The sequence below is a fragment of the Peromyscus leucopus genome, chromosome 8b (assembly GCF_004664715.2).
Source record: "Peromyscus leucopus breed LL Stock chromosome 8b, UCI_PerLeu_2.1, whole genome shotgun sequence".
In the NCBI taxonomy this organism is placed as follows: Eukaryota; Metazoa; Chordata; class Mammalia; order Rodentia; family Cricetidae; genus Peromyscus; species Peromyscus leucopus.
Genome location: NC_051086.1, coordinates 56,794,697 through 56,808,108, shown reverse-complemented (window position 1 = coordinate 56,808,108; position 13,412 = coordinate 56,794,697). Strand labels below are relative to the sequence as shown.

General features: G+C 52.8%; 2 protein-coding genes and 1 long non-coding RNA gene across 3 annotated transcripts in view; 2 read left to right on the top strand and 1 right to left on the bottom strand.

Moving 5' to 3' along the window:
* Window positions 1–6,752, top strand: part of Ctns (cystinosin, lysosomal cystine transporter) — an 18,491-nt gene extending 11,739 nt beyond the window's left edge. The window contains exons 5-12 of the mRNA XM_037201404.1: window positions 710–813; window positions 941–1,072; window positions 1,711–1,810; window positions 1,909–2,028; window positions 3,141–3,311; window positions 4,969–5,086; window positions 5,289–5,403; window positions 5,761–6,752. Coding sequence (XP_037057299.1) covers window positions 710–813; window positions 941–1,072; window positions 1,711–1,810; window positions 1,909–2,028; window positions 3,141–3,311; window positions 4,969–5,086; window positions 5,289–5,403; window positions 5,761–5,869 — 969 coding nt within the window. The 3' untranslated portion in view covers window positions 5,870–6,752. The remainder of the gene's footprint in view (window positions 1–709; window positions 814–940; window positions 1,073–1,710; window positions 1,811–1,908; window positions 2,029–3,140; window positions 3,312–4,968; window positions 5,087–5,288; window positions 5,404–5,760) is intronic.
* A 1,245-nt stretch (window positions 6,753–7,997) lies between these two features.
* On the bottom strand, window positions 7,998–13,344 carry Tax1bp3 (Tax1 binding protein 3). The gene is made up of 4 exons (XM_028888697.2): window positions 13,210–13,344; window positions 9,993–10,112; window positions 9,524–9,601; window positions 7,998–8,999 (listed from the first exon to the last, which is right to left on the bottom strand). The coding sequence occupies exons 1-4, from the start codon at window positions 13,246–13,248 to the stop codon at window positions 8,862–8,864; spliced, it is 375 nt and encodes a 124-aa protein (XP_028744530.1). The 5' UTR covers window positions 13,249–13,344; the 3' UTR covers window positions 7,998–8,861.
* On the top strand, window positions 10,119–13,203 carry LOC119087024. Its single transcript, XR_005090449.1, has 5 exons — window positions 10,119–10,629; window positions 11,181–11,316; window positions 11,983–12,304; window positions 12,427–12,628; window positions 12,735–13,203. It is a non-coding gene; the product is annotated as an uncharacterized LOC119087024 (long non-coding RNA).
* Window positions 13,345–13,412: the final 68 nt, after the last annotated feature.

Sequence of the window (13,412 nt, the reverse complement as noted above, 5' to 3'; positions counted from 1 at the left end):
ACAGGTTGAGGGTGGACCTAGATGTTATAAGGAAAGTGGACAGTTTGGTTCCAGAAAGATGCCATCCAGCTCCCTGCTTCTCTGAAGGGATTTCAGTGTGGCAGGAAGATGACAAAAAAAATCAGGTGGCACAGGCAGGCTCCAGGCCCATCTTCCAGGAATAGGCTTCTGATAAATATCAAGCAGAAATGACCACAAGAGCATCTTGTGTTCCCACTTCTGCTGCTTTGTTGTTTGGCAATGAGGCGGGGCATGGGAAAATCCTCATGAGTTTCACTGAGCATCACAGTACTGGAAATAAAAATAATACAGCTCTCACAGTTCAGTCATCGTACGAAGCCTACCATGTGCCCAGCTCTGCACTGTGAGCTTTAGGGACATCAGATCATCCAAAGCCGCCCTGCAAGGTAGGCACTGGTGTTATCCCCAAGTACAGATGAGTAGACTGAGATAGCATGGCATATCCTACACTCCTTCAGTGGTTAGCCAGGGAAGGCCAAGGACCAGCCTGTGTTCTGCTCAGAAAGCCAGATGGAAACATGGCAGGGTGGGGTTTAAGTTGGCTGGCTGCTTCTTGTGCCTGGTTAGTAAGTTCTCAGAAAGCTGAACCAAGTATGATATGTCCCTGCTCCCATTCCCTGGCTCACGGCCTGGAGTCAGACCCTGTTAACTATACATGGCCACAGATCAAATCCAGTCCTCCTGACAGGTCGTAGTGCCTCCCGGAGAGAAGAATGCCTCTTTCCAAGTGACTTCTCAAAACGTTGGACAAGTGACTGTTTATCTGCATGGAAACCATTCCAACCAGACCTGGTAGGCTGTCGTCCGCCCCCACCCCTGTGGCTCTCATAGAGCAGGAAGGGTGGCCATGCACAGGTGTGTATCAGGGCTTCCTCCAAAAGCTTTACCTCGCACCTCCTGACCCCAAATCCCTTTCTAGCCCCAGGATTCGGTTCTTGGTGATCCACAGCAGAATCGTCAGCATCATAAACCAGGTGATTGGCTGGATCTACTTCATGGCCTGGTCCGTCTCCTTCTACCCACAGGTGATCCAGAACTGGAGGCGGAAAAGGTAACTTGCCCAGCTTAGAGCTGTCCCTGCAGACCCTTGTGGGGCTGCAGAAAGACACCCCCCTACACTTGTGTCTGACTACAAGCAAGGTGGGGTTTCCCGTGCTAGGGATTTGGTTCCTTGCCCAGTTCAGCCCTTCCCTATGGGAACAGTAACATGGAGCTTCTCAGCTAAACCAAAAATGGGCTGGGTAAGGGAAATTCTGCCCTGAAGCTCCTTGGCCCTGGAAGGCTGGGCATCACATCATGCAACCTTCAGCCCCAGAGCTAAGCACTTCTGCTGTGACTTGAAAGACAGAGTCAACGTCGGCCTGGGGTCAGTCAAGGACATAGCTGTCCTCTCTTCACACTGTCATATGGGTCTCAGATCTCATAGGGACTGCCAAGCAGTGAGCCAGGGGAGTGGGTGGGAAGTGGGTGCTGTCTCTCCCCTAGAGGCCTCTGGGAGAAGCCTCTGGAGTATGGGGGGAAGGGGGAACTGGCCCTCAAGAAGGCCAGTTGGGTGGCATCAGCCATGGAAATAGACCACTAAGGATGGTACTGAGGCCTCCTTTCCCATGCACTGGAGCTGTGCCCCCTCCCACCCCAGGGGTTCTCCGCCTTACCCCTGCCCTGCTTTTCCCCCTCTGCCCCCTGCAGTGTCGTTGGTCTCAGCTTTGACTTCTTAGCCCTGAACTTGACAGGCTTCGTGGCCTACAGTGTTTTCAACATCGGTCTTTTGTGGGTGCCCTACATTCAGGTACAGCATTGCTCACTCCCTGCAGCCCACCCAAGCCCCTGGGTGACCATGCTTCTCTTCACCTCTCAACTTCTCCTCCTCACCGCCCCCCCCAACAGGAACAGTTTCTCCTCAAATACCCCAACGGCGTGAACCCTGTCGACAATAATGATGTCTTCTTCAGCCTACATGCAGTGGCCCTCACTCTGATTATTATCCTGCAATGCTGCCTATATGAGGTAGGCAGTGAGGCCTGGTGACCTGGCCTGCCACTGACGTCCTAAGCCAACCCCCACCCCACTCTACCCACATGCCCTGAAGGGATGATGATAACATGACGGCCCCCAGCCTTCTGTGGCTTGAGTGGATTTGGGGTGGACTTTCCTATCTTGTCCCTGGCTTAACTGAGAGACAGTGTCAGGAAAATGGTGTTTTCATGGGCCAAGGTTGAGGGAGGTTCTTGGTAAAGGGGAAGGCAGGATCATTCACCATGGTGTGAGGGAAACTGTTTGTAAATGGAAATGACCAGGGTTAGGGGTACCAGTGGGGAGCCAGCTCCTGGGAGGTCAGGAGGAACCTGGATTCAGCTCTGCCACTGAAAAGCTATCTGGGATCTTAGCGTGGAATGGAGGCACCTTTACAAAGACCCAGTGTTTCACAGGAGCACCCCAGATGTGACAGCTTTACCATCACCTCTCCATGATGTGCCGCCACCTCCTGTCACACAAGACCAGTGGGGGCTGTGTGACTTGAACGAACCTCCTTGGTTTTCTTGCACCTTTGCTGTGACACTCTGCTGAAGGGGCCTCGTTTGGGGCCATGTCTAAAAAAAAAGCTGGCGTGGGGGACAGATTCCAGTATCCCCAGGTTTCATCCATATCCTGGAATGAGCTGACATCAGGGCTGGGTGAGGTCTGGGGCCTTCAGCATCAGGGTGTATGCCCCTGCACGGTTTGCTCCCTCCAAATGAGCTCCGAGGTGTCCAGCTCCGTGGAGTTGGAACTTGGTCGGTAGGGGCCAGAGGATCCAACATGGATGGAGCAGGAGAGATTGACTGTAAAAGGTTGGGGCTGGTGCTAGGATCCACACCTCATCCCAGCCCAGGTTTGATTCACTCACCACCCAGATAGAGGCCATCATCTCTGGATTTGGTCTCCTGCCCTGGCCTTGTGCAGACACAGCTCCAATGCTCTTGGCCCCCTCTTTACACAGGTTACACCAAGGCCAGGCTTCTGCCTCCAGCCCTGCCCTCCCCCACCCACCCTGCGCCCCTGTCCAAAGCCATCCCTCCCTGAAACCATGAAGCAACCTGAGTCCACGTCTACAAACCCCACCCTTGTCTCATCCTCAGCGAGGCAACCAGCGCGTGTCGTGGCCCTCTGTTGGCTTCCTGGTACTCGCGTGGCTCTTTGTGTTAGTCACCATGATTGTGGCTGCAGTCGGTGTGACCACATGGCTACAGTTCCTCTTCTGCTTCTCCTACATCAAGCTCGTCATCACGCTGATCAAGTATTTTCCACAGGTACTCCAGAGCCTTCCTGCATTTCCGTATGGCTAGGAGTGTGAGCGGTAAGAGGTACTGAGCCCAGGCCCTGCTCTCATGGGGCTGCTTTTTACCAAGCTAAGGAGACAAGAGTGGAAAGCTGTAGTCGAAGCCTGGAAACCCAGAATGGCAGAAAGCCAGTGGGTACCACTGCCTGCCCTTTCCCGGAGCCAGACTCACGTGTCTTTCCTAATAACTTTGGACTTCTCTCTTTTGCCTGCCTGCCACAATAGCCATCCATCCCCTAAGGACCAGTGGCAGGGGATCAGGGAAAAAAAATTATACAGAGGAGGGAGCTGACCACTGTGGCCTTCTCCTTTGCAGAGATGTTCTCCGTGGAGGTCCCTCAGCATGCTCCCCTCCCCAGTTCTCACAGTCCAATCCAGGTCCTGGGGCTTAGACTCAAACATGTCTTCCCTAAGAAGGCCTGGTGTAAAGAAATAACATCCACATAAGAATTCTAGAGCCACCTTGAACTTTTTCCCGGCAAAGAAGCCTCAGTGCTGAGAGTCTTATATCCACTGTGCTAGAGATAAGTTACACTGGCTACAGGCAGGGGGAGATCCTGAGGCAAAAAGCAGAGTTCTGTAGACTATAGAGAGTGCTATTTCAGGCCCAGGCAGCCTGCATGGGAGACCTGGCTGCTGAGCATACTGAGAATCGAGAAACTGGGTAGCTAGAGCCAGGTCCCAGGGAATTTGCATGGAGGGACCAGGTTGTGATAAGGAACCTGGGACAGGAGCATCCATGGGAGACATTTGGAATTATCTGTAACTGGAGAGGGGACACCAAGTATGGGATAGAATGAGAAAGATCAGGAAGGGGACCTCCCTCCTGGGTGGTAGGGAAGGGTATGGTACCAGCCAGAGATGCTCTGAGGGCACTGTGGGTTTTGAGGAGGAATCTGAGGCTGGGGTAGCAGGAAGAGGGGAATGCCCAAGAGACTGGGAAGGCACAGCAGTCAGAGGTGGCAGCTGGGCCACTCTATAGGCGGCTGAAGAAGTAAAGGACTCAGCTTTTCCAAGGGAGCCCCACACCAGAAAGTCTGGCTCCCAGCCACACTCCTAAGTAGTGTGGAGTCCAGGCTGAAATGGGGACAGAATCCCTGGAGCTGTGACGAATCAAGAGTCACAGTCAGACTTAGTGGTACACACCTGTAATCCTAATACCCAGGAAGCTGAGGCAAAAGGATCATGAGTTCAAGGCCAGCCTAAGCTACATAGGGAGACACTGGCTTAAAAAATAACTAGAGCCAGGCGGTGGTGGTGCACGCCTTTAATGCCAGCACTCGGAGGCAGAGGCAGGCAGGTCTCTGTGAGTTCAAGTCCAGCCTGGGCTACAGAGTGAGATCCAGGAAAGGCGCAAAGCTACACAGAGAAACCCTGTCTCAAAAACGAAAAAACAAAACAAAACTAGAAATCAGAGGTCTGTGCCTGCTCTAAGAGGTTGAAGCTAGGCAGCATTCCCCACCCCCAGCCCCCACCCCTGCATGCAGACTGTTTGCCTGGCTCCAGTTTGTCGAAGCCCAGAGGTCACTGTGTTCTCGAGCCCTGAGCTTAGTACATGAGTGGGAAGAATCAGCAGATCTCGTTTGGAGTAGCGGTCACAAGGCATGTATGGCATTGTCTGTCCCCAGGCCTACATGAACTTTTACTACAAAAGCACCGAGGGCTGGAGCATTGGCGGCGTGCTCCTGGACTTCACAGGGGGCAGCTTCAGCCTCCTCCAGATGTTCCTCCAGTCTTACAATAACGGTGAGTCTGCCAAAGCTGCTCCCACCAGTGAGGGAAAGCACGGAAGGAGGGGCCTTCCTTGGAATCCCTAGCCGTGCAGTTTCCTGGGCAAATGGGGGGGGTTCCTCACATCACACACACACACACACACACACACACACATCTGCCTGTCTTAGAAGCTTCCAGCCTAAAACCAGATTCTGCCCCCTCTGGCTTTTCACAGACGAATGGACGTTGATCTTTGGAGACCCAACCAAGTTCGGACTTGGCGTCTTCACCATCTTCTTTGATGTTGTCTTCTTCATCCAGCACTACTGTTTGTACAGAAAGAAACCGGGGTATGACCAGCTGAACTAGAACCCAGAGACCCAGTATAAACAGCCAAGGCCTGGACCCTCGTAGGAAAAGTTGTGTCCAGCAAAGGCCAGAGAAGCAGTTGGTGTACAGGGCTGGTACAGTACGCCGACAGAGAAGCAAGCACTCTCTTCAAGGGCCAAATGCCTTAAACTCAGCCTGCCTGCCTTCACCCCAGGCCCTTCCTGAGCCGTAGAGGACCCCTCCCTGGGACAGACACCTGACTGCTTGGAGACTGAAAGCCAGACTTGAGGTGGTCTCTCCCAACCTCAGGTTCCAGCCACCTGCTGGGAGGCACCCAGCCCTCCTGCATCTTGATACTGCCATCTCTTTTCTTTAAGGCTTCAGGCAGCACACACAGGTCCGACAGCCAACCCAGACAGAACTGGGCAGCAGGTTTGCAGCCGATGGCCTTGTCCCAAACCACCAGTGTTTCTGGGAGCAGCTTGAAGGGCTAACCTTGCAGCCGGGAGCCAAGGATGCTTCCACCACTGTGCTCACGGGAACCAAACAGCCAGGTGCTGTGGCCAATGGACTGGAAGGTGCTGATGCTGGTGGTGGAGGGGAGAGGACTGTGGGGTGAAGCTCGGGGTCCTTTCTCTGAAGGCCACATGTCTGATCCTCATTCTCTACAACTGCTCCAGTCACTGGAGAACATGTGGCCCCGGGCCAGTGCCTGGTAAAGTATATTTCTGATCCCTGAGGTGCCTGCCAGATCAGTGGGAAGTGGACCTGCTGCCCTCTGGATTGTTACATACAAAGACAGTTATCACAGTAACTTTTTGATTTTTTTTTTTAATCCCCAAGGGATATTTTGAAATGGCTTGTTTTCTTTTGCCCTCTTTCTTACCTCCACTTTCTGAGAGTCAGAAGGAGCCCCATCTAAGTACCTCACCCCCACTGCTCCTAACAGTACACCTATGGAGCAGGTACATAGTACCAGCATGTGCCTTAGAAACCCATCAGTCAATCAAGCAGTAAGAGTACTCTCCCCCCACCACCCCGGAGGGGACGCCTCCTTCCCTTCCCCCATCCCCAAACTAGAACTCCAGTTTCTTAGCTGTTGAGGAGCCTCAGAACAGGAACTCACCTCCTGTAATGCTTATGAGTCCCACCCTGATCCCTAGCCTCCTCCTCCTCCCAACTGTCCTTCCTATGCCAGATGGGGAAGGAACCAAGGTGTGCCTTGAGTTTATCAGTCTGTCCTTTTTGCTCTCTACAAGACTGATACTGAGGGGCCCTTGTATTTCTCATTCTTGTATATTTTTTTTTCTTGTCTTATTTCATTTTGGTGGAGTATATGTCCTTAATTAAAAGGTGGCTTGTTTACGTACACTTGGAACATTTACTGGATGCAGAAGGCAGTTATGTTGACCTTTGGAACCAAGTCCTTGGGCTTGGAGGACCTTTGCTTACCTACGTGAACAAATGCATAGGGTTGTGGAGTCCCTTGACTTGAGGTGGCTGCATGTTGACCCACACTGGATCAGAGAAGCCCTCTCAGGCTCAAGATGCCTGCCCAACCAGAGCCAGGTAGGCTTGTTTCACAGTGCCTTCTCTGCCAGTACCAAGGTCCCATCAGCATGTTCAGGCTGGGGATGTGAGCAGGGGTAGGAACCTCAGGGTGGGGCATGAAGCAGGGGTGGTGAAGATCTTACTCTCTAGGCCAAAACATCTCTAAAATCCTGTTTCCTAGAGTCAGGATTGCAGCCCGGCCAAGCCCACAGCTCAACTACTGATTTTTTTTTTTTTAATTAAATGTGTTATTGGGCTGGACACAGTAGTATACCTGCAATGTCAGCTATGTAGGAGGCTGGGGCAGGAAGAACACAAGGTCATGGCCAGATTGAACAACACCGAGAGACTTTCTTGAGGTAAGGCGCGGACGGATGTGGCCCACTAGCAGAATGCTTGCCTAGTGCACAGGTTTGAGGCCCTGGGTTCAACAGCACCAGGAGGGGAGAAAAGTGTTATTGGGTGTTTTACGCTTTAAAAACAGATTCTAAATTCTGGACTTTTTCTTTAGGAGAGTGCTATGCCTCAAACCCAGGACCCTGAGCAATCAGACAGGCGCTCTATCACTGACCCATACCTCCGGCCTTCTGAGCTTTCCTTTACCTTTCTGATTGGGCAGTGATAGGCAAGCCCCTGAGCGGCACCCACCCAGAGTGCCCAGCTCACCATCTAGTCAGCTCGGCCCTGTAAACATCTGGGGTTTTCCCATAAACCCGAGTACCCAGGAGGCTCCACTCAGGTGGAGACTGAAGCTAGGCTGCACAAGAGGCAGACGAGGGTTCTACAGTGACACCCACGAGAAAATACACTGCAGACTTCCACCACCGCCGCAGGGAAGGTGCTTCCAGGCATTTCCACAAGTGTGGTCTCTGCAAACCACAGCGTGCTCCTAGTGAGGCTTCTGAGGGACCACCAGAGAGATGTCTTCCAGGCAAACAGGCCAACGAGGAGTTGTGCTTTTCCCCCAGAACAGCAGGGGACAGGCTAGCCATCTTTAAAATCAAAGGACTTATTTCATTCCACCCTCCAAGACACGTGCCCACCACCTCAGCAGAAACCCCAGTAAATTCCAGCATTGTTTATTGGGCACAAGTGTGGAGCATGGGGTAGCAGCATACTGCCCCGTTTCCATAGTAACCAACTGGCTTAGTCACATGCTACAAGTTGCTGCTTCCAGGTGTGTGAATTAGTAAGCTAAATTCAAAAGGAGAATTGGCTTCTCAATTCAGTAAGATAAAAACACTTTGTATCAAAGTTGTGACTTACAAAATACAAAAGCTGAACCCACAGGTGTAGAGAAAAAAAAAAATGGCAATCCTGAGAGCTGCCCTGAAATGTCGGTCTTGAAACTTGTAGAAATGGTTTAAGCAGACAGATCCTGGATAGGCCAGTACCCCTCAGGGAAATGAAGGTAGTGGGAGCCTGCCCTCCTCCATCCAGGTGGCCTTCATAAAGTCTCTGGCATATTTGGGTCCAGCCCCAGGCTGGGCCTCGTGATGGGGGAAGTATGGAGAGAGGCACTGAAGAAGGGCAGGGCCAAGCCCTTCAGCCAGAGCAAATTGGGAAAAATGGCCCTACCTGGCATTTCCAAGCTTTGGCAGCTCTCAGAAGGTGTTTCCTGACTGCCCGGCCCCTGCTGTGGCCAAGCAGCAGGTCCCAGGCTGAGCCGATGGTCACTGCAGACTGGATACTACTCCAAGCCCTTATTTCCAATCCTCAGCATCCGAGAGAGAGAGAGAAAGCTGGTCCCATGGCCTCAGACGGGGGTGGAGGGGTAGGAAAGCTGGCTTGGACCTTGGGATCAGCCGTTAGCCCTCAGAGCTGGGGCCCGGCACACAGCAGAAACCAGAACGAGATACAGAGAGAGCGTGGATGTGCTGTCACTATACAAAAAGGTGGGTGGCTACACGTCAAGACTGGCTGACTGCTAGGACAGCATGGACTGCTGTACAGCCTTCTGCAGAGACTGCCGAGTCACCAGCAGACGCACCACTTCCTCCGAGCGTTTGGTGAGCCGCTTCCGAGCCTGGTCATGGGTGACCATAGTCATGTCCCAGCCGTTCACCTGGCCCAAGGAGAGAACACAGGGTACCTCAGCTCTCTGCCCTCTAGAACAGTGGCTCTCAAACTGTGGGTCACAACCCCTTTGAGAGTTGAACAACCTTTTCACAGGGGTCACCTAAGACTATATGCATATCAGATATTTTACATTACGATTCACAACAGTAGCAAAATTACAGTTAGGAAGCAGCAATGAAAATAATTTTATGGTTGGGGGTCACCACAACATGAACTGTATGAAGGGTCACAGCATTAGGAAGGTTGAGAACCACTGCTCTAGAATTTGGAAACCGGGTTTTGAGGAGCTCAGGCTATCCACGCAGGCCCCCAAGCTAGTATCCCCTAACAGAGATGCCCAGCATTCTAGAGGCACACAGACCAACCAACTTCCTCAGGAGCAATAACAGCATGGCTTCAGAAACCCATTTTGATGAGTTGCTCCTCTGGGAAGCTGGGTCAGCCCTCAACCCCAAATGTTTCAGCCCCTCTCACCCAAATCTTGGGTTTCCTCCTCTGGGACAACCATACCTGCATGATCTTGTCTCCAATCTGCAGCCCAGCAATTTCAGCAGGGCCTCCCTCAGATATCCGTGTGACGTAAATGCCCTGGAAAGAGACAACCCAGGTAAAGCCCTGTGGTCACTGGATTGGCCCTTTACCCACAGAGCCCAGCATGACAGACTCTCAGAAACTCCTCTGTCCCTGTGCCCACCTATCCCACCAATACATTCAGCTGGCATGGACTGTGCCATGACAGCCAGGGGCCACTGTAGCTGCCCCTGGGATGTTCCAGCCTGCTGATGGCCACCTCCCGCTCCTCCAGGCTGTCTCAGCATGCCTTCCATTTAATCCCACCAGATCATTTAGGATTGTCGAAGAACAAAAAGGTCTGCTCTTTCCACACAGGCCCAGGAAGAAAAATCTGCCACCTCAGGCTTCTGTGCCCCATGGGGCGGGTAGGGAGGTAGGGTGGGATTGAGACCCTAGTCTTTCTCACCTTGTCTGTTTTATCTTCCGAGAAGGGATTCTGGGAAGGGTCCTGGTCGATCCCACCTCCAATACTGAAGCCCAGGATTAAGTTCTCACCTTGACGCAACTTATGAATTTCAACTCTTTGCTGGTAAAAGGAAAAGCAAGTTGAGGGCCAAGGGTAGGTGGGTGAAGAAAGAGCTGATCTCTGTGCCCAGCAGTAACCTCAGGCTGCAGAAAACCATGCCAAGGGGTTGGGGTTGAGGGCTCTCTGCAGAAATCCAACCAGCCACCTGTCCGGGAGGTTGGTGGTTGGATTTCAACCCCTACATACAGCCCTTTGCCTGCAACTTTCCCCACCCATTTCCCATCCTTGATCAGTAATGCATTCTGGGCCTAGCCTGGCCCAAGAAACAGAGGGTACTGTGGCTGCTATAGGAAAGACACCCATCTTTCTGGGGAGGGAGCACCCAGAAGAGGACAGATAAAGCCCTGAGGATGCAGATGCCTGCTGAGGCAGCTCAGATTGCGGACTGCCAAGCAAGCCCTACCGAGATTATGAAAGCTACATGGGAGAAGTAGAGGAGAAACTTGAATAGAAGAGAAGAGAAATGCTTCCTGGCCAAGGGGACTGGTATGCACAGCGCAGGACACAGGACCAGGAGGTGAGATGGGATGAAGGATGAGACTGTGGGGTGGAGGCCAAGTCATATCCTCTCCAGTCCTTAGGTCCTGTTCTTATGCGGGATTATATAAGAGATAGTATCATAGGGCTTTCCCAGCATGCTCTGGGGTTGGGGTCTCCAACTGTGCAGGCTCCTTTGAGAGCCCTCAGAAAGCATCCTCCAGCTACCAAAGTTGAGAATTTTAACACAAAGAAGTAGGAGTAACTTCCTGGACTTGGGAAGTTGAGAATTTTAACACAAAGAAGTAGGAGTAACTTTCTGGACTTGGGAAGGCTTCAACAAAGGAAGGATCATTTGCACCCAGCTTTGAAAATGATAGTGTACCACCTGGCCTCGATCTTGAACCTACTGGAACTCAAAAAAGAGGTAGGAGCAGGGCAAGGCATTGATGCTAGAATGATCACCGGAGTGGTAGGTAGAGGAGTTGATGCTAGAATGATCACTGGAGTGGTAGGTAGAGGAGTGGATTTCTCATGGGTGGGATAATGGAATCCTGAAGACATGAGCTACTTATAAGTGGTGATCCACAGACAAGGACTGATCCTGAGGAAGTGGAGCAGAGCACCCTGTCATCTGTCTTAAATCAGCAGTTTTCAACCTATGGATCAAAACTCCTTAGGGGAGAACGACCCTTTCCCGATCACCTGAGACCATCAGAAAACACAGGTATTTACAGTACGATTCATAACAGATCCAAAAATTACAATTAGGAAATAGCAAGGAAAATAATTTTAGGGTTGGGGGTCACCACATCATGAGGAACTGTATTAAAGGGTTGCAGCATTAGGAAGATTGAGAACCAATCTGGATGAACATAGCCATCACTCAGTTGGGGACCCAGGTAGAACGCAGTGTCAGTAGTTAGGAGTGTCAGGAGCCATCTGCACAGGTTTCCAGAAGGCAGATCTCTGGGGCCAGAGTTCAGGGGAGAGGCCAAGATGACTGTAACAGAATCAGGATGTTAACTATACTTGAGAGGGTAAGATTGGGAGGGAAGCATCTCCACCCCATGAGCAATCCAAGACCGGGAAAGAGGCCAGGTCTGCCTGCTTATGCTCAGGCATGCACCTGGCGTTAGGATTGGAGGACTGTGAACTTACGGCTTTCAGAATGACTCTGACTGGCCTGACAAGAGGGAAGAGGAAAAGGCCCATTCACCTGGGGCTTCCTGACGGAAAGTGTAAGCTCCTGCAGACCTACTCCCACACACACTACCTCCCTTCACGCCCACCAAGGTGCAAAAGGAGACAAAGCCCTGTGGCTGACTTAAGGGAGAAATCGGGCAGCAAAGTGTCTCTCCCTAGATCCTGACTCACACCCTCTCTTTTCCAGACAGGGTCGAGCCTGGACTCCTTCCTGGAACAGCTAGGGAAAGATCCTAGAAAAACCAGGCTGGTGCAAGTGGAGTGAAAACCGGGAAGCTGTACACGGGCTCAGCAGTATTTCCTTCTAGCCCAGGCCTGAGCGGGAACTCGAAGCTCACCCTCCCCTGCCACCCTCTTGACTTTGGGAGCTCTCCAGCGCACCCATCTAACACGACCCGTCCCTACAGCTCCAGAGTTAGGACTCTGGGGCCAAGAGAGCATAGACTCACACCTGTAACTCCAACACCTGGAAGGCTAAAGCAGGAGTACTGCCAGAAGTTCAAGGCCAGGTAGGGCTTAAGAGTGAGGTCCTGTCTGGGGAGAGATCTGGGTCCTTGCAGAAAGCTTCCTTTAGGGCTGGGCACTGATGCTTCTCAGAGGTCGGATTCAACATTACCCACCTCTGCCTCAGGGTTGGACGGCAGGCCCCATCAGACCATGACCTTGGTGCTTCTTAGATCTACACCCCTCCCCCTTCTTTGCCTATTCAACTGCAACTGATACTCCAGACAAACCCCAGAAGGCGACCCTGGAAATTTCTGGAACATCAAGTGTCATGCACAAGAACACGCACTTTGAACCAAGGGGCTGAGTATCCTGAAAAGTTCTGGAAAGTAAGTTTGGCTCTCGAGGGGTCGGTCCCCAGAGCTAGGCCGGATGAGAAGGGGGAAGGGGCTGCTAGGACAAACTCTGGCCAGTCCCACCCCCTCAATCTCCTAGGGCTAGGCGGCGGCGGCGGCGGCGGCGGCAGTGTGCCGGCTGGAGCAGAGGAAACGCTTCCTCATTCCAAAGGCTGCGACTCACTCACGGACGTCGGCGCCCGCCCCCCGCGGCCGCCCAGCTGGGGACACGGAGGCCCAGGACAGGGGAGTTTCCTAACATTCCCACGGACCAGCCTTTCTCCTCCGTCCTCCCAGTCCGCGCCTGCTAAAAGGTAGCCATCCGGCGGCCGCAGTGCACGGGATCTGGCCTCTGCTCAGGGTCTCTCGGGAGGCTCTTAGGTCCCAGCCACCTCTCCTGGCCGGGGAAGGCTGCAGCACTGCTCAACAGAAACTGCAACTGGAGCTCTGGCCACCGGAATGCACGCAGGAGCCCCGGGTCCTGTGCTTTTTCTCCGCCTGTCTAGATGTCAGTTTGCCGCTCCGCGAAATGGGGGTGAACCAAGAGGAGAAGGAGCCCGCGCGAGTGCACTCACCACTACGGCGGTGACAGGCTGGCCCGGGATGTAGGACATTTCGGCTCAAATCTGACAAGCCGACAGCGCCCGGTGAGACCCGCAGCGAGAATGCCCACGGCCGCGCCCTCCCTGGTTAACAAAGGGCAGCCCTGCTCGGCCCGCCCCCCTCATGAATACTTAATAAGCCTCCAGCCAATCATCAGCCGGAGCGCTGCGGGGCT

Bases quoted from the DNA above. Each gene is read 5' to 3' on its own strand.
- Tax1bp3 (XM_028888697.2), bottom strand. From the start codon at position 13,248: ATGTCCTACATCCCGGGCCAGCCTGTCACCGCCGTAGTG. The intron at 10,113-13,209 runs GTGAGTGCACTC...TCCTTTTACCAG, and splicing joins AGCCTGTCACCGCCGTAGTG to CAAAGAGTTGAAATTCATAA. The intron at 9,000-9,523 runs GTATGGTTGTCC...TCCTTGGGCCAG, and splicing joins TTGGAGACAAGATCATGCAG to GTGAACGGCTGGGACATGAC.